At 39.2% G+C, this 24,784-nt stretch overlaps 1 protein-coding gene across 1 annotated transcript in view; it reads right to left on the bottom strand.

Moving 5' to 3' along the window:
- The window catches only part of DNAH7 (dynein axonemal heavy chain 7), a 247,305-nt gene that overhangs the window by 15,344 nt on the left and 207,177 nt on the right, over positions 1–24,784 (bottom strand). Inside the window, exons 55-60 of the mRNA XM_079923963.1 lie at positions 24,426–24,602; positions 23,535–23,696; positions 21,198–21,398; positions 15,242–15,403; positions 6,677–6,862; positions 4,899–5,036 (exon numbers count right to left, since the gene is read on the bottom strand). Of these exons, the coding sequence (XP_079780089.1) occupies positions 4,899–5,036; positions 6,677–6,862; positions 15,242–15,403; positions 21,198–21,398; positions 23,535–23,696; positions 24,426–24,602 (1,026 nt within the window). The remainder of the gene's footprint in view (positions 1–4,898; positions 5,037–6,676; positions 6,863–15,241; positions 15,404–21,197; positions 21,399–23,534; positions 23,697–24,425; positions 24,603–24,784) is intronic.

Raw genomic sequence — 24,784 nt, forward strand, 5'->3', positions numbered from 1 at the left:
CCACGAGATTTATTGAAGTGATGATAACAGGCATGGGAATGGAGTTTCAGGAGAAAAGCAATTGGTAGAAGGTAGAAGGTCATGTACAATGTTCAGAGGCAAAAGAGGGTCTGGAGGAAGCAAACAAGCTGCACATTGTGCTGCCCGGGGGTCAGGGGAAGAGCAGATGATACAGACAGAGGGAGAAAAAGTGTTCATGTTGGGGGTGGTGGTGGTCAAGTGATGACGGGCATCAAAGCCCAGGAGGACGAAATCTGGTTTTTGCTTTCGCCACAAAATATATAACTCTGGTGCCTAGTGGTTGCCAAAAGCAGAGATAGAGTTTTTTTTCCTTGAACCAAGAGGACAAAGAAAATAAGCTCATCTCCTCTAAGCAGTTGGAAGAGTTATGGCGATAAGGCAGACTTTAGGGATTCACACTGGAAGCAAGGAAGGGGAATTTCATTTCAATTTTTATTTTTTATGTTTATAGTGACACCATGCAAATGAATCTATATTTTCTGGGAAAACCCTTTAAATCCTCAGAATAAATGAATGTGTGTGTGTGTGTGTGTGTGTTGAGAGAGAACAAGCACTATTAGAATATAAATGAATATATCTCATACTTTTCCAGTCCATGGGAATTGTGTTTAGTGTTATTTCAGATTTTATATTTTCTAGTGTCTATATTGGCTCTATTCTATAAATATTGACTGTTACTTCTACTTAAGTTTCTAGTGAGATTTTTAATGCTACCTAACACATTCCTATGAAGTTGTGCAATAAAAAAATTAAATGTTGGTAAGTGTTAATTACATGCTAGCAAAAAAAGGGATATGCCAATATAGTAATCTTTTATCATGATCCCCAAACATTAGGTTTACAACTAAGTATATAAAACAAATTACAGAGAACAAAGAAGGTAATGAACGTTTGGCCCATCTACTGAAATATCTATTTCCATTGCATTTAAAGAATCATATGCTGATTTCTATTTGTATTTTGATGTGCATACAATATACTATAAACTCAACCATTCCTATTTTCTAACAAGAGCTGTGCCTCCACTGAAACCCCCCCCCCCAAAAAAAAGAATCTCAGCCCTATAGCCCTTCAAAAATGTAAGAAAAATAATTTAGTAACACAAACATTCCTATACCTATTTCTCACACACCAAAATCACATAACTGGGGGGTTTGTTTTAAAAGTAATATCCAACTGATATTGAGAATTAAGAGCAAAAGGGTGTTATTTATTTGTAATTATATAACTTAGCTTTTTTCCTTTTTACCACTTTTCCTTAGAGTTTTCACAAACACCGTTTGAAATCTAATGGTCGTTGCCCTTTTATTAAACAAATAAAGATAAATGGGATCCATTTTCAAGAAGACATCGTGGAATTTAGCCTTTCCATTTCTAGTTTCACAATATTTTAGGTTGAAACGATTTTCTTATTCAAAAGAGAGTCTGGCACACTATAAAACTCTTAGAGGAAAACACAGGCAGAACACTCTATGACATAAATCACAGCAAGATCCTTTTGACCCACCTCCTAGAGTAATAAAATAAAAACAAAAATAAATAAATGGGACCTAATGAAACGTAAAAGCTTTTGCACAGCAAAGGAAACCATAAACAAGACGAAAAGACAACCCTCAGAATGGGAGAAAAGATTTGCAAATGAAGCAACTGACAAAGGATTCATCTCCAAAATTTACAAGCAGTTCATGCAGCTCAATAGCCAAAAAACAAAAAACCCAATCCAACAATGGGCAGAAGACCTAAACAGACATTCTCCAAAGAAGATATACATATAAAGCACAAACTAACACATCACTGTAAAGCAATTATACTGCAATAAAGATGTTAAAAAAAAAAGAAGATATACAGGTTGGCAACAAACACATGAAAGGATGCTCAACATCACTAATCATTAGAGAAATGCAAATCAAAACCACAATGAGGTATCACCTCACACCAGTCAGAATGGCCATCATCAAAAAGTCTACACACAATAAATGCTGGAGAGGGTGTGGAGAAAAGGGCATATACCCTGAGAAAACCATAATTCAAAAAGAGTCATGTACCACAATGTTCACTGCAGCTCTATTTACAATAGCCAGGACATGGAAGCAACCTAAGGGTCCATCAACAGATGAATGGATAAAGATGTGGCACATATATATAATGGAATATTACTCAGCCATAAAAAGAAACGAAATTGAGTTATTTGTAGTGAGGTGGATGGACATAGAGTCTGTCATACAGAGTGAAGTAAGTCAGAAAGAGAAAAACAAATACCGTATGCTAACACACATATATGGAACCTAAAAAAAAAGAAAAATGGTTCTGAAGAACCTAGGGGCAGGAAAGGAATAAAGATGCCGACATAGAGAATGGACCTGGGCTTCCCTGGTGGCCCAGTGGTTGAGAGTCTGCCTGCCGGTGCAGGGGACACGGGTTCGTGTCCTGGTCTGGGAAGATCCAACATGCCGCAGAGCGGCTGGGCCCGTGAGCCATGGCTGCTAAGCCTGCGCCTCCGGAGCCTGTGCTCCGCAACAGGAGAGGCCACAACAGTGAGAGGCCCGCGTACCGCAAAAAAAAAAAAAAGGAGAATGGACCTGAAGACACAGGGAGGGGGAAGGGTAAGCTGGGACAAAGTGAGAGAGTGGCATGGACATATATACACTACCAAATGTAAAATAGATAGCTAGTGGGAAGCAGCCACATAGCACAGGGAGATCAGCTCTGTGCTTTGTGACCACCTACGGGGGTGGGATAGGTAGGGTGAGAGGGAGACGCAAGAGGGATGAGCTATGGGGATATATGTATATGTATAGCTGATTCACTTTGTTATAAAGCAGAAACTAACACACCATTGTAAAGCAATTATACTCCAATAAAGATTTTTTTTTTTTTTTTTAAAGAGAGTCTGGCAGTTAAGTGTAAGCAAAAGAGCTCTGCAGAAGTAACATTCTCAGCTCCAATACTGGCTCCTGTCATTTCAAAAGATATTTTGGTTAAATACACAAGGTAAAGGTCTTGCCATCGTGACCTTGCTCTCCGACCTGCAGTTCTGGTCTATCTCATTGCCTCTGAATTGTGGTCAATCCCGATGTAGAATCACTGAACTCCTGCTTACCCATTACTATAACTGTACTTGCCAATCTGAGTTGGAGGATATTGAAAGAGGTTGTTTAATTACATACTGAGAAGATACCCCAAGTGTATTTAAACTTATTTGCTTGGCTCTGAGTCATTTTCTGTTGGACTGAGCCCACTGCTTCATGTGGTACAGCCCATCAGGTTTAAATAAAGCCAAAAGACACTATAAATCTCCTGCTGTCAGACTGTTGTGTACTTCAGGCACTGATGTCCCTAACAATCTACTTATTCATGTCTGTATATATGCTTTCACGCTCAGGCAACAACTGATTTTAATGGTATTAACGTGTAAAATGGACATAAAAAATAATCTTTGTCCTTTCTGCCTTATGAGTAAATGTCATCTTACAGTAGACCAGAGGTAGAAGTTCCATGAACTCTTCCATCAGTGACAGCACACTATTTCATCCTCCTAATCTGGAGGATGAAACCTCCAGGAGGATGAACCCGCCCCCCACTCCCAACCCAGCATCTCTGGTTATCTGCCTTCTAGGTCCTATCCCATGTTTAGAATCTAGAAAGGATATCACATAGTGGTTCAGAACACAAATTCTGGAGCCAAACTAGTGGGAGTCAGACTGCTTGGCTTTGAGTGCTGGCTTGAAATTGTACTAGCTGACCTTGAGTAAATGACTTAATCTTTCTGTGTCTGAGTCTTTTAGCTGTAAAATGGGAATAATTAGCACCCTCACTTCATAGGACTGTCGTAAGCATCACACTGTCATACATAAAGCATTCAGAACAGTGCTCCCATACAGTAAGCACTATAAAATTATTAACTATTATTTGTATTAATCTGAGATTCCATAAAAATAAAAAAGACCAGCTCGAAATCAGTTTTGGGGATAATTTGCTTGACTGAATAAACATCCTGAACTTACTAAAATTTCATTCAATCACTAAAGGAACTCACCATTTGGACTAATTTGCTTTCAAAAATAAAAAAAAAACCAAGCATATCTTCTAATGGGAGAACAATACAAGGAAGATCTCTAAATAGACAAGCAAGATTAAATATCTTTCATTCAAATGTACTGACTCGTGCCCAGGGCATGCTGAAATCTGGTGCCTTGGAAGGTCATTCTCCGACATGCCCTTACATTTATGCTCTCACCAGTGGAGCCGCATGTCTAAGAGTCAAAGGTTCTCCTAAACCTTTTAATTTATTTTGTACTTACTATTATATTCCTTAAATATTATGTAATCTGATAAAATATTGATGTGAAAGAAACTATTTCTATGTAAACTAGGTTAAATGTTCTAGAACATTTGATAAAGATAAGTCATTTAAAAATGTTGAATAGGTAAGAGAGAAAATAAAATAGGCAGAATTCTAGATGGATTCTGGTGTTAAACTGCTTCCAGGTATCTTTGAAATTCTTCTTCCACTTTAAAGGAAGTAAAAAAGGATAATGTATTAGGGCATGATTTAAGCAAGAAAGGCAAAATGGAACTCATAGCAGCAGAATGATATCAAAGAATACTCAAAGAATATTATTCAAAGAACTCTTGGGAGCAGAATGATACTCAAAGATTCTTCCCAAATCAAAAGACTGACGAAAACAAAACCCACACATTCATTTACTTTATGTTTAAACCCATTTTTAAGTTACGTATTTTTTTTTCTTTTCCTTAAAGTGGTTCTCCACTTGAAGAGATGGAATTCTGTGCCTGGGCCTCTACCGTGTTGTCTCATGCTGCTTGGGGAGCATCCTTTCCAGCCTCAGAAGCCAGTTCCTGCACAGATCACACACCTGTGTGAGAAGAATGTTATCAAACAGCAGTTGAGTTTCTGACTGATCTTTAGTGATATCTGCATTGGCATTCATCCCAAAGATTTCCGGAGCTGGGGTCAGCGGCAGTGTCTTTGTGTATTCGATGTAGCTTTTGTGCTGCAAAGATGAGTAACAAGGAATCAGGAGGTTAGAAATCAGGAAATCAGGTTAGAATTATAGAAATCTAATTATCCTGTAGAGCTTGCTCACTGAAAAGAGATAATTTTTAATACTCAAGTTACTGAGTGGATGAGCCTGTGAACCTGGACACTGAATGCTTTCATTTTCTTTCAACCTGGGCCAAAGTGTTAAAAAAAAAAAAAAAAAGATATGGACACATTTAGAGAGAGAAAAAAATGTCCCATTCAACTGGAATGGATCTGAAAATGGAGAGAGGAATATCCTGGCTGCTTCATTTAGAAATTCTTCCTGAGAAATCTTTCTGTGCTGCATTTGCTGATGACTGTTCTTAGTTTATCACGATATTTTTTTTTCCGCTTTAGTCTGATATTTCTGTTTACTCTTATTGTGATAAATCCACGTAATTCAGAAAAGTGAAAATCATCTGAGATTTTCATGAGATAACCACCATTAATATGGTAAATCTTTTTATATATATGCAGACACGTTTTATATTTTATTTATGTGAATTTCTATCAAAATTCCATACTTTTCCTGATGCTCATATAATCATATGCAAACATTCATATATTGGGTTGGCCAAAAAGTCTGTTCATAAGACATTACAGAAAAATCCGAACGAACTTTTTGGCCAGCCCAATACACGTACGGTAGCGGGGAGATTGGTCACTGGTGGTTTTTCGACATGGGTCATGTTACATAACCTGACTTCATCTTTGGCTATCTTCTGACTTACCAAATCATCACTGGAGATCTTGTTACCATGACTCCCTGTGTTGACTTGCCCCACCCAGTCAGTGACCTGGGCTCTGGGATTGATTTTTCTCTTCATCTATTAGTGTCTGCCCTCAGCTAGAATCCATCCTAGTGGATGATGGGGTCATGGTTATGTGCCTCTGTTGCCTGTGGCTGTGTTTTTAACTTTCAACGTGTGCCCTTTTGACTTCTGGGAATAAAATGAGAACCAATTTAATTGTGCTAGCAGTCCCTAGAAGTCTACTGTGTGATAATCTGAAGGCAGATACCACATCTTCTACTAGACAGGACTGGAAAAAGTAGCAGAAGAGAACCTTGGTCTTGTGAAGCAGGTGTGATGCTCTGTCCCTTTCTACCTGTGGGATCTTGGGCAAGTCATTTAACTTTAGTGAACTTACTTTCTCACTTGTGAAAGGGAAAGAAAGAATAATAACTCAAATGTTAATTAGATGCTCCAGTGGGATAATTACATGTAACTGCTTTGTAAATAAGCATGATCTAAATGTTAACTATTATCGTTAATACGATTTTGTAACCCCTTCTCATGTGTATTTCCATTTTAATTAGGGACCGTGCCTTTTTTCCCAAAGCACTGAATTCACAATAATAGGATTTCGGGTCACTGAGGAAGCCATTCTTGGGTGAGGAACATTTCTGATAGTCTTCACATTACAGCAAATAGGAAACCACTAACTCCATCTTTGTATGGGATTTGCTCTGTCCCTATAGGACTGAAGAAAGTACACGCAACGGTTAACAAAAAACAAGGCTTCTTTTTTAAAAGAAAATCACCTTTTTCTATATCAGAGGAATTCCACATTTTACTGCTTTTAGTTTTCTTGAAGAGCATATGTACTTACATCACCAGAAGGAGGCACAAAATAGATGCCACTGGAGTCGAATTTATACTGCGGATTCTGAACTAATTCCGTGTTGAAGAATTTCTTTAAGATGCTGCGCAGCGTGCGCCGGTCCCAGTCGTCAGTCACGCGGCCGCCGTAATTGCACTCGCCCGTCATGTACTGCAGGGCGTCGTAGGGCAGTTCCTAGAGTAGAGGTCAAGTCGCTCAACCAGTCAAGACTTAGCAGTGGCACATCATACAGGATCGTGTTTCTTGTTTGCTCATGTTATTTAAACAGTTTACGGAAAGTTTGCATCAACACAATTTCCCTTTATGTACTTCCCGGCTAATTTCCTGTAATTTTCCCCAGGGTCTCTCTCTCCTTCTGTGATTTGTCATTTCCATCAGTGCAAAGAATAGAAATCCTCTATTAACTTGTGAATTCACCTCTATTCAACCAACATTAATGGACCACCTACTATATGCCTGATGCAAAATTAGTTAGACCATAATCCCATCCCTGAAAATCCTGCACTGTTGAATGACATTCAAAACCAATCCAATATAATTCCGAGATAATCAGTGTTCATTTCCTTCACCACCTCTTTATATCTGTATATGTTTGACAGTTAGAATCACACTATATATACAATTTTGCATATAATTTTTCACCAAATCTCATATTATGAGGTATTTTTTACTGTTTCACGAAATACTCTTTGAAAATAGTTTTTAATAACTATCTTCTAATATTGAAGATTTCAGTTGCTCCTAATTTTCTACTTTGTTAAATTGTTTCATTAAATATACATCCCTTAAAATTGCTAATGATTCTTTAGTCTAGATTCCTGAAAGGGAAATAACACTGTCAAAGGAAAGAAGTTTATAAAAAGCAATTGACTAATGTCACCAAACTGCTTTCCTGAAAGGGTGTAGTAATTGTAGAAATCAGTTTTAAAATCTCTGCTAATTTGATTGACCAAAGGTAATTAATATTGCGTTAATTTGCATTTTCTAGAATACTAATGAAATTTATGATCTTTTCATATGTTTAAAAACATTTGTTCTTCTGTGAGCTAGCCTACCTATTTTTTTCAATTAGTTTTTAAAATTTTTAAAATTTTTATTTATTTATTAATTTTTGGCTGTGTTGGGTCTTCGTTTCTGCGCGAGGGCTTTCTCTGGTTGCGGCAAGCGGGGGCCACTCTTCATGGCTGTGCGCGGGCCTCTCACTATCGCGGCCTCTCTTGTTGCGGAGCACAGGCTCCAGACATGCAGGCTTAGTAGTTGTGGCTCACGGGCCTACTTGCTCCGCAGCATGTGGGATCTTCCCAGACCAGGGCTCAAACCTGTGTCCCCTGAATTGGCAGGCAGACTCTCAACCACTGCACCACCAGGGAAGCCCTCAATTAAAGTTTTAATAGTTTTATTTGTATAAGCTCTTTTATAAATCTACCTTTATCAAATTTCTTGAAATATTTTTCCTGTAGGTTTGCCTTTTTATTATATTCTCTAGTACATAGAATTTCTAAGTGTTTATGAATGCAAAAGAATTGATTTTTCATATTGCGATTTTATTTATCCTAAGCATAAATACTTACACAGCCACCAGTAATATAGAGAATTCTCTCACTGCTCACAACAAAACTGAGTATTATCATTTAGGGAAAAAAAAAGATAATTAAACAATAAAATTGTTTTTAATTTTTGGGGATATAATTCACATATTATATTAGTTTCAGGGGTACAAATAATGATTTGATATTTGTATATACTGATCACCACAGTAAGTCTATTTAACATCCATCACCATAATCACAATTTTTTTGTGTGTTGAGAACTTTCAAGATCTGTTTTCTTTAGCCACTTTCAAATATGCAATATAGTATTAACTACAGTCATCATGCTGGACATTACATATCTTAATTTTATTTTACTTATTTATTTATTTTTTTTGATATTGACATTTAAAAAACGTTTATTCACCACTTATATTTCTTATTGTTAAATTATCTACTTTATTCTTTTATGTGTTTTCCTCATATGAATGCTTTTATTTTTTTTCATTATTAAAAGCTCTTTATAAAGATACCGAATCAGTTTGTCAGAAAAATTTTAGGTATTTTCTCCAATTTTCATTTGTCTTTTATTTTTATGGTGTTTGTTTTTGGTATTTTAATATAGCAATGTTTTAAAATGTTCTCTACTAAAATACAGCAATCTCTTCACTTTAGGATTTTTTCACCATTTTTGTGCTATAAATGCCCTCTGGCAGTTATCTGCTAAAAGTTGAAGTGTATATACCCTACATCTCAGTGATCCCACTTAGAGGAATCTCTTCAGTAAAAAACAATAGCACTTGGGAAGAATAGGTGGTAGTGATTAGACAGAAGGAATTTATTGAATTCGGGCTTGGGAATTAAGAGACTTGTTACTTGGTAGAATTGGAAGTGAAGGCAGTGAATTTAGGAGAACAGCTCAGTGACCAAGACGTGGTGGAGAAACAAGCAGAACCAGGAGGGAGAACAAAGGCATGGTGTTGAGGGGAGTTTGCAGATGCAGGCAGTGCTCGGGTTTGCCTTGTTGACAGGTCCCCACCTCATAAAACTGAAATATATTAAGAAAACTCCTGTGTGAATTAAATAGTATATCAGCATGAGCTGGGCCCTGGGAGGGCTTTGTGAGGCAGACATAAGATGAGATCTGAAGGGGAGGAGTTTGGCTTATGTTTAAAGGGTTAAACCTGCCAACATTCCCCTGAGAGCTGATGGGTAAACTTGTTTCTCTCAGTAGCTTGATCACAACCAGGGCCAATCAAACTGGGGAATGCATTCTCCCAGGCGCCCAGGTCCATCGGCTGAGGTCGCAGAAAGAGTAGCAGCTCGCTGCTGGGATTTCCTCTCTGTTCTGTTGTTATAAGAGGGTTGAGACCACAGGCCAGGAGAGAGTGCAGAAGTCGGCAACTATATGCAAGGTTATATATGAAGTTATTCACTTTAACATTACTTATTAGTAAGAAATAAAAAGGAAATAAAATCCTCATAGTCAAAAGTGGGAAATGCTGTGTATGCAGCCATTAAAACAAAGATCTGTATCTATTTTGGAAGTTGTCCACAACATATGTGAGTGAGAAAAGCAAGCTGAAAATGACATACAGATGTAATTATGTTTTTGAGGAAAATGTGTGCGTATATTGTATATATGTGTATATATAACTATTTGTGCATAGGAAAAAGTTTGGACAGGCCCTCCTAAGCTGTGAAATTGACTGCTTTGGGGGTGAACTTAGGGTGAGAGTGAGGGGGTGAGCCTTTCTCTCACACACAATCACACACACACAACCCTCCCAAAGGGAATTACCCATTTGCCAAGTACATTATATACATCCACTTGTATTTTCTTCTGTTACAGTTTACTTTTTCTTATTTATGTTTTTTAAATTAAAATATATAAAGAACTCATATAGCTCAATAACAAAAACCAAAAAATCTGATTAAAAAATGGGCAGAGGGGCTTCCCTGGTGGTGCAGTGGTTAAGAATCTGCCTGCCATAGCAGGGGACACGGGTTCGAGCCCTGGTCCGGGAAGATCCCACATGCCGTGAAGCAACTAAGCCCGTGCGCCACAACTACTGAGCCTGAGCTCTAGAGCCTGCGAGCCACAACTACTGAGCCCGCGTGCCACAACTACTGAAGCCTGCACGCCTAGAGCCCGTGCTCTGCAACAAGAGAAGCCACCGCAATGAGAAGCCCGTGCACTGCAACGAAGAGTAGGCCCCACTCGACACAACTAGAGAAAGCCTGCGTGCAGCAACAAAGACCCAATGCAGCCAAAAATAAATAGGTAAAATAAATTTATATTTAAAAAAATGGGCAGAGGATCTGGATAGATATTTTTCCAAAGAAGACATACAGACAGCCAATAGACACATGAAAAGATGCTCAACATCATTAATCACCAGAAAAATGCAAATCAAAACTATGATGGGATGTCACTTCACACCTGTCAGAATGGCTATTATCAAAAAGACAAGAAATAATACATATGTTGGTGAGGATGTGGAGAAAAAGGAGCCCTTGTGTACTGTTGGAGGGAACGTAAATTGGTGCAGCCACTATGGAAAACAGTATGGAGTTTCCTCAAAAAACAAAATTAAAAACAAAACTACCGTATGACCCAGCAATTCCACTTCTGGGTATTTATTCAAAGAAAATGAAAATACTAATTTGAAAGGCTATATACATCCCTATGTTCATTGCAGCATTATTTACAATAGCTAAGACATGGAAGCAATGTAAGTGTCCACTGATGGATGAATGGATAAAGACGTGGACTATATGTGGAATACACAATACTATTCAGCCATGAAAAGAATGAAATCTTGCCATTTGTGACAACATGAATGGATCTTGAGGGTATTATGCTAAGTGAAATAAATCAGACAAAGACAAATACTGTGTGATTTCACTTAAATGTGGAATCTAAAAACACAAAACAAATGAACAAACAAAACAAAACTTATAGATACAGAGAACAGATTGATGGTTGCCAGAGGGGTGGTGAGTTGCCGGGAGGGCATAATGGGTGAAAGAGATTAAGATGCACAAATTTCCAGTTATAAAATAAATAAGTCATGGGGATGTAAGTACAGCATGGTGACATTAGTCAATAATACTGTGGCACGAATTTGAAAGTTGCTAAGAAAGTAAATCTTAAAACTTCTCATCACAAGAAAAACAATTTTTTTTTAACTCTACGGTGACAGATAACTAGAAGTATTGTGGTGATCATTCTGCAGTATATACAAATGTTGAATCATGTTGTATACCTGAGACCAATGTAATGTTGTAGGTCAATTATACTTCAATAAAAAAGAACAAAGTTTTGATTGCTGAAGGATTACATTCGATTTAGTATCAAAGGGAACTGTGAATCCCATTCCACAAAGCATCTCTCTGTATTTCTTGATGGGTTATACGTCATGCATGAGTAGCAGTTTTGTGCAGTTTGCTATATGATCACTGTGCTGGAGGAACGGGAAGTACTGCTCAATTGTCATTTAATAGAAGGAACCAGTTCGGTCAGTCCCACGCGTCATGAAAAGATTCTCTGTAGCATTTGCCAGGATGGACAATTCCTGATACTCCATAGTTACTCAGCGTGCTCACTCCCCCTTTTTCTCTGGCTGTTTGGTCTGCATTTTCCATTTCTCCTGTCCTCTCTCCTACCATTGATATTGGGTGCTCACCAGCAGCCAGGCTTTAGTTCGTTTTTACGCTACAAGGCCTCCCTTTTAAATCTCAGGTGTTCTCAGGCTTCTCCTTACACATTAACAATTCACAATTCTCTATTTGTGCTCACTCTTTTCTCTCAGGCTTTATATCTATACGCCAAAAGCCTACCAGATACCATCGATATCTACACCTAGACACCCCAGATGTATCAAATGTACAAGACTGAATTATTTATCCACTCATCCACCCCCATTCCACTAACCCACCTGCTATATACCCATTAATTCCTGATACCTATTCCCTGTCTGGATTAATGAGTGGTGGTAGGACCACCAACTGAGACCCCAAAACTAACATTAACAGACTTCTCCCTCTCCCTTTACCATTTACTATCTAGGTCATTTCAATCCCTGTTCCTACATATCTATTATATCTCTTCCATGTTCCCCATCCTAGCCCAGATGCTTTAGTTTAAACTCATATCATCTCTTGCCTGGGTTATAACTAATACAGGAGACCATTAGTTTTCTAGGGCTGCTGATAGATGGCTTAAAACAACAGAAATTTATTGTTGAAGAAGTCTGAAATCAAGGTGTTGGCAGGGCCACACTCCCTCCACATCTTCTAGGAGGATCCTTCCTTGTCTCTTCCAGCTTCCATAGCCCCAGGTGTTCCTTGGTTTGTCACAGCATAACTCCAATTGCTGCCTCTGTTTTCACATGGCTGTCTTCTCTGTGTATCCAAATTTCCCTCTTTTCATAATGATACCAGTCATGTTCTATTGAGGACTCACCCTACTCCAGTATGACCTCATCTTAGTTTAACTGATTATATCTGCAACAACTCCATTCCCAAATAAGTTCACATTCTGAGGTAGAATGGATTAGAACTTCAACATATTTTTGGGGGTCGACACAATTCAACCCATATCATCTTAAACTGGCGTGTCATCTAAATCCCTCTAATCTGCTCTCCACTCTGTTGCTAGAGTGGTCTTTCTAAAATGCAAATACTCTCCTAAAAGCAGACCAATAACAATATAATAATCCCAAATCAGCATGGCATACAAGGATGTTCCAAATCATTTATACTTAACCAAACCTTTTCACTTATTGGTACTTTTTTTTAACCTTTTTATTGCTGCTTCTTTACACCATCCACCTGAAAACCTTCTATTCATTGTTTGAGTCCCAAGCAACTGCTCCTCTGTGGAACCTTCCCTAATCACATCCAGCGAGTTGCTTACCTCCTTGTTTGTGTTCAGATCTTTAAAAAGCTAGGGTGACCAAATAAACTACTGTCTAAACTGTAACACTTTGAGAGTGAACGTGGGCACTAAAGATAATTAGTATTATGGAATTTTAGAGTACTATATATATATATATATATATATATATATAATAGTATATATATAGTATATAACTCTATTTTTATATTGGCAGACCTGTAATTAGTTTTATTCAAACATTGCTTTTAAAATAAGATAATTACTTAAAATAAGAAATTGAAGCAAAAATTTTATAATGATTAAGAGTTTAAGCAGAATAACTTTTCTTAGTGTATATTCATGTACTTTAACTTCTTAGACATCTCTGTCTCTCAAATAACGTCTCCGATGTTTTCCCGAAGAATGTACTTTTCAATATGGTCTCACTGTTTTTTTAATTTTTAAAGTAAAATTGTCTATAATGTTTTGCAAAGTTTCATTTTATGGTTACTAAATTTTAAATTGCTGACACTTTTAATTGACTCCACTACATACTATAATATTTTAAATTAGAATATACTCTACAGGTTTGTGAACAAATTGCTAATTAAAGGAGCTCCTCATTCTTTTTGTTTGTATTCAAAAGTGTAATTATTTTAGCTCAAATACTTCCACATGCATTGTTTCATTATAGCTTTTGCCTCCATTCTTAGTATGTTTTAAAAATAAATATTATTACAAGAAAGAAATTCATCAAATCTATGCTTCTTTTGAATGTTTCACCAAATTTTAATGCTGCAAAATCAAAGGCCTTCTCAACTCACTTCATTTTAGTACAGAATACAAATTTGTCCAAAGAAACACAGAAGACCAGACAAATGTTCTTCACCTAAGTTTAGATATGTCATTTGAGCTCTCAATATTTATTTTGTTTTTTCCTTTGTTTTTATAGAGAGAGGATTCAATGACTTCCTTTCTTTAAAAAAATCACAATTCACTAAAAGTTTCAAAAAACAAAGGTTTTTTTGATACTCCATTGATTGATTTAAAGATTTCCAACTAATTTTGAACAAAATTCTATCAAAATTTAGAGGATTTGCTTTCGAAAAAGTTCCATATCCTTTTAGGACACTTGTACTGATTTACCAAGCAGTTCTTCAAAAGTTCAAACGTGTTAAAATCCATCTGATAGATAAGCAGCAAACAGAGAAAGAGAGAGAGAGAGAGAGAGACAGTACATGCATGTGTGTGCACGTGCACAAGCGATGGCGAGAGAGAGAGAAAGGAGAGAGGGGTGGGGAGAGGGAGAGAGAGAACTACAGGGGATGGAATGTGGTTGATGTGATGACATTACATTGTGGGACTTCTTCCCAGAATCTATACCTCAGGTTAACACCAATGGCTTACGTAGTTTGTTTGATCGGGGCAAGCGGCCCAAACTCTGGAATAAAACTACAGTAACATTTCCTTAAAAATAAAGTACTTGTACTGATTTACCAAGCAGTTCTTCAAAAGTTCAAACGTGTTAAAATCCATCTGATAGATAAGCAGCAAACAGAGAAAGAGAGAGAGAGAGAGAGAGAGACAGTACATGCATGTGTGTGCACGTGCACAAGCGATGGCGAGAGAGAGAGAAAGGAGAGAGGGGTGGGGAGAGGGAGAGAGAGAACTACAGGGGATGGAATGTGGTTGATGTGATGACATTACATTGTGGGACTTCTTCCCAGAATCTATACCTCAGGTTAACACCAATGGCTTACGTAGTTTGTTTGATCGGGGCAAGCGGCCCAAACTCTGGAATAAAACTACAGTAACATTTCCTTAAAAATAAAGTCATGCTCCAGAACGGAGGGAAATCAGTCTGTTTTTTGTTTTTTTTTTCACTTTGGAGACTGATTGATGTTTATGTGTCAAAATAAATGATAAAATACAGGTTCCTAATAGACAAACTGACATCCTAACTACCTACTATGGCAGTTATAATATTCTGTTATAATAAAGTCCTACTTAATAAGCTTTTGGGAACTATCCTCCTATTCATTTTGTAAAAAAAGAAATTAATCAGAAGTCCCTGCTCACTGTACAAACACAACGTGATAAACAGCACAACAGGTAATGTCCTTGCTGTGAGTTTTATGGTACCTCATACTGGTTCAGGAACATGTGGAGTTGCTGTACGCTGATTCTTAGGTCAGTCTCGTTGAACTCATAGGGAATATTCCACCCCAGGGGTCCAAACTTCCGTCTCTCTTGTACCAAAGCATGAAAGAAACAGAGACCATATAGTAACTTCTTGAATTCCTCCTGTAATGAGAAGAAATGGTGTAACATCATCATTTCTTCCCCTAATAATGCATTATGCTTATCATATTTTAAAATGAAAGTAATTAATTCCTTTTGCTTCTCAATATATCCATGTCAAAGTAAAACTAAAACAGAATTAACTGTTTCTACTGGCTATTTAGGCTATGCCTATGTGTATACATGTTCAGTTGACACACATAGCTTCTCCGTACACCAGGTTTTTGGAAAGTATAGTAAGCCTGTCTAATTTAACATTACCTTAGAGGATTTGGGGGGTTTCAACTTAAGCATCATGAGGCAAGGAGTATGAATTCCAGTGTTTGGTCCCAGATCACCATGGAGAAATTTCAAAGGAGATAGTTCAAACCAATTAAGAAGCTCTACAAGCACTTTTGGGTTGAAATTTTGGGCAGCCTCATGGCTTTTCTGGTTGCTTTTAGGTAAGAGAAGTCCTATAGTCACTGTCAACTGCAAAGCCAGCCTTGATTCAGAAATCAGAAAGTATGATGCAATATATTAATCATTTGTACCCTCCACAAGGAGGATATAAAAATGGTCAAAATAGAGCTTGAGAGAGGATTTTATTGTTTTTGCTTTTTTTTTGTTTTTTGTTTTTTTCGGTACGTAGGCCTCTCACTGTTGTGGCCTCTCCCGTTGCGGAGCACAGGCTCTGGACGCGCAGGCTCAGCAGCCATGGCTCACGGGCCCAGCCACTCCACGGCATGTGGGATCTTCCCGGACCCGGGCACGAACCCGTGTCCCCTGCATCGGCAGGCAGACTCCCAACCACTGCACCACCAGGGAAGCCTGAGAGAGGATTTGTGAAGAGGTTTCCTTGGAGAGAAGAGCTGCTGTGCTGGGAGTCCCTTTGTCCTCACCTCCAAGGGAAAGGGGAGTGTGGGGTCCAAGATACTGAGAAGGAACTAATGGGGTCCCTTGGGGAGTTGATACTCATGCCCTGAAGCTGGGATGGAGTGGGACAGTGCAAAACTCATGCCTGGAAGAGTAGAGCAGTCTATGGTCTCGGGTCGTGGACTATGGGAGGGAAATCAGTAGCCTTCCCCCAGATGATGGGCCAATCTGGCGTGAATCCCAAGGAGCAGACAGGGAGCTGGGCTAGGAATGTCAGCCAGTGGTCATTTTAATGGTTTCCTATTCAAGAGGACTTGTGTCACAGAGTAAGGAACCCCAACAGTAAGAGCCTGTATGAAATGAAGCCTGGAGAACCAAAAGCTGAGGGGAATCAGGAACAGCCAGCTGAAGGGGAGGCACTGCCACGGGTGATGGGGTCACAGAGAAGTCCAGCACGGGAGCCGAAGGAGAACCCATGAGAGACCTCACAAGGCAAAAAAGTCAGCTTTAAATCCCTGCCAAGTCCAAAGAGCTCCAGGCAATAGCAGCCCAGAAGAGGAACCTCTGCCCCTCCTGACTCACCCCTGCACACGCCCTGAACTGAGCACTCAGTATCAGCAGCTATCATGTGCAGGAGTAGTTACAAAAAGAAAGGTGGGGCTTCCCTGGTGGCACAGTGGTTGAGAGTCCGCCTGCCGATGCAGGGGACACGGGTTCGTGCCCCGGTCCGGGAAGATCCCACATGCCGCGGAGCGGCTGGGCCCATGAGCAATGGCCGCTGAGCCTGCGCGTCCGGAGCCTGTGCTCCGCAACGGGAGAGGCCACAACAGTGAGAGGCCCGCATACCACAAAAAAAAAAAAAAAAGGTGGCCCAACAACACATGAAAAGATGCTCAACATCACTAATTATTAGAGAAATGCAAATCAGAACCACAATGCGCTGTTATCACCTCACACCATCAGAATGGCTATCATCAGAAAGACAACAAATAACAAATGCTGGAGAGGGTGTGAAGAAAAGGGAACCCTTGTACACTGTTGGTGGAGATGTAAATTGGTGCAGCCACTGCAGAAAACAGTATAGAGGTTCCTTAAAAAACTAAAAATAGAGCTACCATATGATCTAGCAATTCTACTTCCTGGGTATATATCCAGAAGAAAATGAAAATTCTAATTCAAAAATATACATGCAACCCAATGTTCACAGCAGCCCTAGTTACAATAGCCAAGACATGGAAACAACCCAAGCGTCCATCAACATATGATTGGTTTAAGAAGATATGGTGTATATATACAATGGAATATTACTCAGCCATAAAAAAAGAATGAAATATTGCCATTTGCAGCAACATGGATGGACCTAGAGAATATTCTACTTAGTGAAATAAGTTAGACAGAGAAAGACAAATACTATACGATATCACTTACATGTGGAATCTAAAAAAAATAAAACAAATGAATCTATATACAAAACAGAAACAGATTCACAGACAGAAAACAAACTAATGGCTACCAAACGGGAGAGGGAGGAAGGGACAAATTAGGAGTGTGGGATTAACAGATACAAACTATTAAACATAAAATAGATAAGCAGTGAGGATTTACTATATAGCACAAGGAATTACATTCATTATCTTGTAATACCCTACAATGGACTATAATCTGAAAAAAAAATAACTTAATCACTTCGCTTTACACCTGAAACTAACACAGTATTATAAATGAATTTCAATTAAAAACAAGGAAAGATGACAACTCCATTCTCTTTCCCTAGTGGCATGAAGCCCACCAACTATAGGCCCGAGGCAAAGTGCTAGAGAGTTGAAACCTATGTTTTGAATAAAAGTTGAAATATTGATTAATATATTGTGTTGCACTTTCTGATTTCTGAATCAAGACTGGCTTTGCAGTTTAAAATGACTATAGGTCATTTTATTACCTGACACTAACCAGGAAAGCCATGAGACTGCCCAGAGTTTTATTCAAGGGCAGGGGGGAAAGTTTCCCCCATGGAATAAAATTGAAAGGGAGAGTGTGAAACAAGAGGAAAGTAGCATAAGTTTGACCACAAAGGTGGGAGAAGCAAAGTTAAACACGCTGTGCTAATTCTGCAACTCTTCTCGATATATTAGAGAATTGAGCAAATCAGTAAAATGTGTTGATGACGTGCAAATATGGAATGAGGAAAAGCAGGAAAGAACCCTGGGTAGAGGGACTGAAATTGAAGGTATTGCTAGGAACTCGTTACTTCTAAAACATGTATATGAGGTGTGTGCATGGACTTGTTTGCACGTACTATATGTGTGTATACAGATTTGCATATGTGTATTTGTGAGTACATGGAATATTTCCAAGTTCTCTCTAAAAGGACTCGAACCACGGACAATAAATGCTACTTGTTTGGCACCCAAATCTTGGTCTCTAATACCATTCCCCATGAAACAGGAACCAGGGCTGTTCAGAAAAATGGCTGGTTCCAGGACTGGGATACAGATAAGCCTGGAGCAGCTTTTGCCAGAAAGAGGAATAATAATAATAATAATAATGGGACCTATAACAAGTACAAAACGAACTCCCTCTGACCAATTCTGGGACAACTTGAGCAAAAGACTTAAGAATAGTAATGAATTATAAACCATTGGAAAAAATGCAAGGAATTCATGAGTCCACACCAATAAAAGATAAATAAATGGAATGCAAGGGAGGGCTGCTGCTGACAATAGCACGCCAAGTGTCAAATGTGGAGGGAGTGCTGGAGTTGGAATCACCAGCGGAAATAAGTGGGTCAAGCAAGAATCATCACTGGCTACTAAATCTGTGTCCCAGGTAGATTCTGATGAGGAACAGGCTATTTGCATGGTCCAAAATGTCTCCTCACAGACTGATTATTAGTTGCAAGGGGCAAAGCAGTTATTATACATGAAGAAATCAAACCACGCTTCATCTGGGGGATCAAAATCAGTAACAAAATCAGTAACATCAGTGAGGGATAAATGGGCACCGTGCACCTCCCAGTATGATACTCGAGTACGTGACTTCACCCATGTCGTATTGTGGCTCAGAATGCATAACTTGAACCTAATATCGAGGAAATATCAAGCAAGCCCAAAGTGAGAAATGTTCTATTAAAAACAACGTGGTGGGTGGGGGTGAATTCTTCAGAAATGTCAGTGCCATCAAAGACAAAGAAAGGGGCTTCCCTGGTGGCGCAGTGGTTGAGAATCTGCCTGCCAATGCAGGGGACACAGGTTCGAGTCCTGGTCTGGGAAGATCCCACATGCCGCTGAGCAACTAGGCCCGTGAGCCACAACTACTGAGCCTGTGCATCTGGAGCTTGTGCTCCGCAACAAGAGAGGCCGCGACGGTGAGAGGCCCGCGCACCGCGATGAAGAGTAGCCCCCGGTCGCCACAACTAGAGAAAGCCCTCGCACACAAACGAAGACCCAACACAGCCAAAAATAAATAAATAAACAAATAAATAAAATGAAAAAAGACAAAGAAAGGCTGAGGCAATGGTCCAGATTAAAGGAAGCAAAGAGGCATGGTGACTAAATGTGATACTAACCCTGGATCCATCCCATGGTGAACAGGGAAAATGCTCCAAAGGACATCACTGTATCAATTGACACATTTGGGACACAAATACAAATTTGGGTATATTAGATCCAATAGTGTATACTTGCTAAATTTACTAAAATAATAACTGTAATGGGATAAGATAATATCTCTATTCTTAAGAAATATACACTGAAGGACTTATCTAGGAATAAAGGGCAGTGACATATCTAACTTACCTGCAGATGGTCATGTTAACAGGAGACAAATATAAGTAAAGGGCATAGGACTGTTCTTTGTACTACTTTTATATTTGCAACTTTTCTGTGAGTTTAAAATTATTTCCAAATAAAAAGTTAAAACCAAAGGATTATGGTGTACTGCTTTGGCATTTGAGATTTTGGTTTGGGGTTGGATTTTGGTTCATAAACGCCTGGACTTCCAATCTGTGTGACTACTAATGGAAAGCCCTCTGGATCTGGATGAAAGGGAGTAAATTTTTGCAAAAGGGCTTCTGTCCAGTCACCAGGTGCAGAAATGCCCTCACCAGCTACCTGGGGGTAACCTGCTCTCTCTGGGCCAAATCATGCAAAAGTTTGTCATACAGCAGGTCTTAGATGCTTAGGATAAGGTTTGACTTAATTTTAAATACAGGTCCCCCCCTTTTTTTTTTTTTTTTAGTATCCCAGACTTTTGTTTAATGAAAGTACTTCTTTATTCTTAATATTTTCTTTTGATGTGTACTTAAAACACATCCCAACATCAAGAGTGTGAGCTTTTTAACAGCAAAAACTTACCAAGGTTCATAACCCCTCTTAAAAAGAAACTATTCCATTTTTAATTATGGCAAAACACTGTGAAACAATTTTAGGTCACATTCACACACAGAATTCTAATCATGAAAGCAGTGGGTGGCTTCCCTGCTTGCCTGGTGATGCTAAAAAAAAAAAAAAGACCCTTATGAGCCCATCAATCAGGGAGTAAAATCCTTTTGGCTCTCATTACAGTTATATGGAGGAAATATTTTTATGTGTTAATTTAAAGATATGGCTCCACATAGCAAAGGGCTCAGTTAATATCCTGAAACAAGATTCTCCAACCTTGCAGATTTGTACTGGGAATGGCTCACGGCTGACTTTCTAAACAGAAAGCTGCATAATTAATGACACTCCACTAGATCTCAGCTGAGCAGGAATGAGGCTGGTGGTGAAATAAAATAAAATATTAATAAAACTGACTTCAGTACAGTCAATAATCAGTAATCAAAACCAACAGTGCAGGAGGCCTATTTAATTTGCAGTTTTACTCAGCACACACATCCAGGATCACTGCGGGCCACTTGAATTGCTTTACGGGGCAGAGGTAGCAAGACCTAGCCATTACTAACATTCTTTTTGCAGCTGCCAAAGAACTCAGGGTCAGAGATTGGGTCCATGAGGTATGATCGAATGATATTAGCCCGTAAACCTTTCGGTGCTTCATTGGTCATTTTCACTCCATTCTGCAGTACAGACACAGGGAAATTTGGAGATGGGTAACTTGTCAGCCAAATTCGGAAATCTGGATGTGTTGTTTCTGCGCTTAACTCCTGCAACAAAAGAAACCAGATCCAAAAGGGTCATAAAATGCAAGGAAAATCTCAATCACGTGTGCATGGGATGGGCTGGAAGTGGGAGGAAGTATCTTTACAAAATAGGGCTTATTGCTGCAGTTTAAGGCAAAGGCCTTAAAAACTGATTCTGCCAGGGAAGCGACATACTTCATTGGGAAGGCCCAGAGTTGCTGTCCCTCTCCCTGTTAACAATTAAATCACATGACTGTAAAGTTTACAAAAGCATTACATAATTCAGATTGGGCCTCGATAAAGACTAAGACATTCCAAAGAGTCTTGTATCTTCACTGATGTTGCTGAAATATTTATAGAAACACTTTTCTGCCCCAGAGCCAGATTAAGAATGACGCCTTCTTGCTGTAGCCAGGTTGTGAGAATAAGCAACACACTCAGATAAATTCATATTAAACCAAGTAGGGATGAAACAAAAAAGAGCATTTTGAAAGGGAAGAAGAACTGGTATATCCTGAAGCACTAAACCATATCACCATTAGCGCCACTTGTTTACGGGGATAGTCAGGCCTGCACTGTGGAGGATGACAGAACGCTCATCTATGACTGTCGTGAAGGCTATATTGGGCCTTGGAATAATTACCATGGGTCTTTCCCTCTCTCCTGTTCTGCCCCACTCCCTACTGCTAACTCCTCCAACTGTCCATGTCAGTGGTATCTATGTTTTTTTAATTGCAAATTTTTAACAGTAAAATAATTTTTGAGCACTCAGCTGGTGAAGGGGTGGGTAGGGGAATTGGAAGGATGCTTAAGGCACCTACATTTTTTAATAAATGGTAAAGGTACCATTTTTCCTCCTACTAGCTGCCCTATGCCCAGTGACTTAGGTAGCATAACTCATGGGACTTTGGGCCAAGTTCACCATCCACTGGGGACAGCTCTTCCCTCTTGGATGACTCTCTAATGGGTATACGATACAATTCAACAGGTCATGAGAACAGCCTAGAGACAGAGGAACCGTGAGGAAACAGGCACAAATACAAAGTCTCGAATATAAGGCCCAAAGCTCGAGAAGATGTTAGTAAGGCAAAAAATATTAAAGAATAGTTTTGCAGATAGAAATAACATCTATCATGGAAGCCTACATTCTTGAGAAAGTGTGCTCTCCCAATGAAAGTGAAAGAAGGTCAAATGGCTAGAGCACGGAAGTCAAGATGGGAAGTGGCCAGAGACGAAACCTGAGAGGCAGGCGAAAGTCAAATGAAGAAGCCATGATGGGGGCATGAACTTTGTTTTCATGCAGTGGGAAGCCATTGAAAGGCTTTATTCATTCACCAGCTCAGGAAAGATTTATTGATTATGTCCCATGAGCCAGGCACTCTTCAAGGTGCCAGAGGTAAACCGGAGAATAAAACAGCACTTACATTTTAGTGGGAGATACAGACAAAACAAAATGGTGACAAGTGGCATAAAGGAAAATATAGTCTGCTCCTTAAAGTGTCAGGTGGATGTCTGGATAGTGCAAGTTATATCAATTTAGTAGCTCGAGGGACTCTGAAGAGAGGGCTAGAGTCACGGGTAATTACGTGGAATCCATTGCCAGGTTTTCTGTTTATTCAGTTGAGCTACGTGGGACTTTCTTCCTGGAATTTCTGCCCACAAAAATAGGGAAGTACCGTGACCCACTGCAAGGAGGGTGGGAGGAGTGCTCTTTTGGTTTCAGATTCATCCTCTGTGGCAGCGTCACTAGCTAAGTGGGTGAGAAGCATAATTAAAGCAAAGTTACATCCTGAAGCCTTTCGGTTTAGAGGGGCCACACTAATTTCCCCCTGCAGAGCTTTCTTTGTTGTTTTTGGTCCACTGCTGTAAAAAGTAAATTGGTTTCTGTCTACCCTGTGGTTTATTCCTATCTTTGAGGCTGCTCCTCTGATTAAGGATATTTCTGACCCACGGGATGAGCCCTTGCCTCTAGTAGGAGAGATTCGGCAAAGCCTGGCCATGTGCTGTCCTCTAGTTCCCAGTGTGAACCCATCTCCCCTATAACCCAGCCATCCTGAAACCCTCAAATTACAGGACAGGAATGGAGTTACTTAGATGGCATGTACATCACTAATTCTACTGGGGAACTATGATCTCATAAAAATAAGCTTGCGTTTTTACCTCGCAAACTTTCTCGAGGGTTGGCATCCAAGAGGTGGCAAGGTGACAATTCTGAAGAACAACCCATGTTCCTTCTTTGACAGCTTTTTCTAACATCTTCATAGCTATGGGTCCTTGGCCTTGACCAAGAGATAAAGACCTGAGTTTTGATGCTCCACATCCCTGTGTACAAGAATAGTGAAGATGTTATTTTCAATCACATTTTAAAGAAGAATCAATATTATCATCACAGGAAATGTTAATATTAAATATATTAAAATTTAATCATGCAGCATCCCTCAAAGGTTCTAGGGCACATACAGCCCTAGAAACCTCTTACTGGTTAAGAAGCCAATAAACAGACAAAAAGCAAGCCAGTTCATGAAGGAAACAGTCATGGTAATAAATGAAAAATTCTGTAGAGTCTTTGATTGTTGAGATAAGGGACGGGAAAAAATTAAGAAGACTTTAATATGAGGAGGAGATGAAACAGCCCAGCTATCAAGCAGCAACTCCTAAAATTCAAAGCTGAAAAGAAAACTATGAATAGACAGATGAATTTGCCCCAGTTTCCTCCAGATCTCTGAATAATTATATCTTAACTAATTTGGTTACTGCATAAAGTTCAGAGGAAAAAAATCCATTAGCCCCTAATTTCTATTCAAGTTTATTTAAGGAACTCTATGGGAATGTCTGTCTAGAATTCATTTCTCCTATATCCTGATTCATCTACAGCTTCCAGATATGGTGTCTGTGACCCCCTGGTCTATTTCTAGGGCAGTTACCACCTGAATGCCACTTTGGAAGAGGCCTTGAGTTATGGGAGCAGTATAAGAGAAGGCCCTGTCTGAATGTCCACAGGTTACTGACACAAGCAGGTCAGCAGGAAAAAAAAATAGACGTTTAAGGTACCTGGTCATCGGCAAATTTTAGAAGGGCAGCCATGGGATCTGCTCCAGGAGAGAGCACGAAAATCAGTGGTGCGCAGCAGTTACTATCCGCAAATGCCTTGGATAGATCAAACGGGGGTGGTTCAATGAATGCACGTCCCAATCTGTTGTTTATAAATTCTTGCAGCATTGGAATAATCTAGAAAGGGACAAGAATATGTTTGAAGGAATATTCAAAATCTGCCTAAAACCTTAAAACTTCACATTCAAAGGTGTTTTATAACAAAGGACCTTACATTCGCTTTGGTATTTATAAATGTTGGTAAAGAGTCAAAGGCATCACTTTATACAGTTGTCTTTTAGATAGAAAGAAACTATACA

This window comes from Stenella coeruleoalba, assembly GCF_951394435.1.
Source record: "Stenella coeruleoalba genome assembly, chromosome: 6".
Taxonomy (NCBI): domain Eukaryota; kingdom Metazoa; phylum Chordata; class Mammalia; order Artiodactyla; family Delphinidae; genus Stenella; species Stenella coeruleoalba.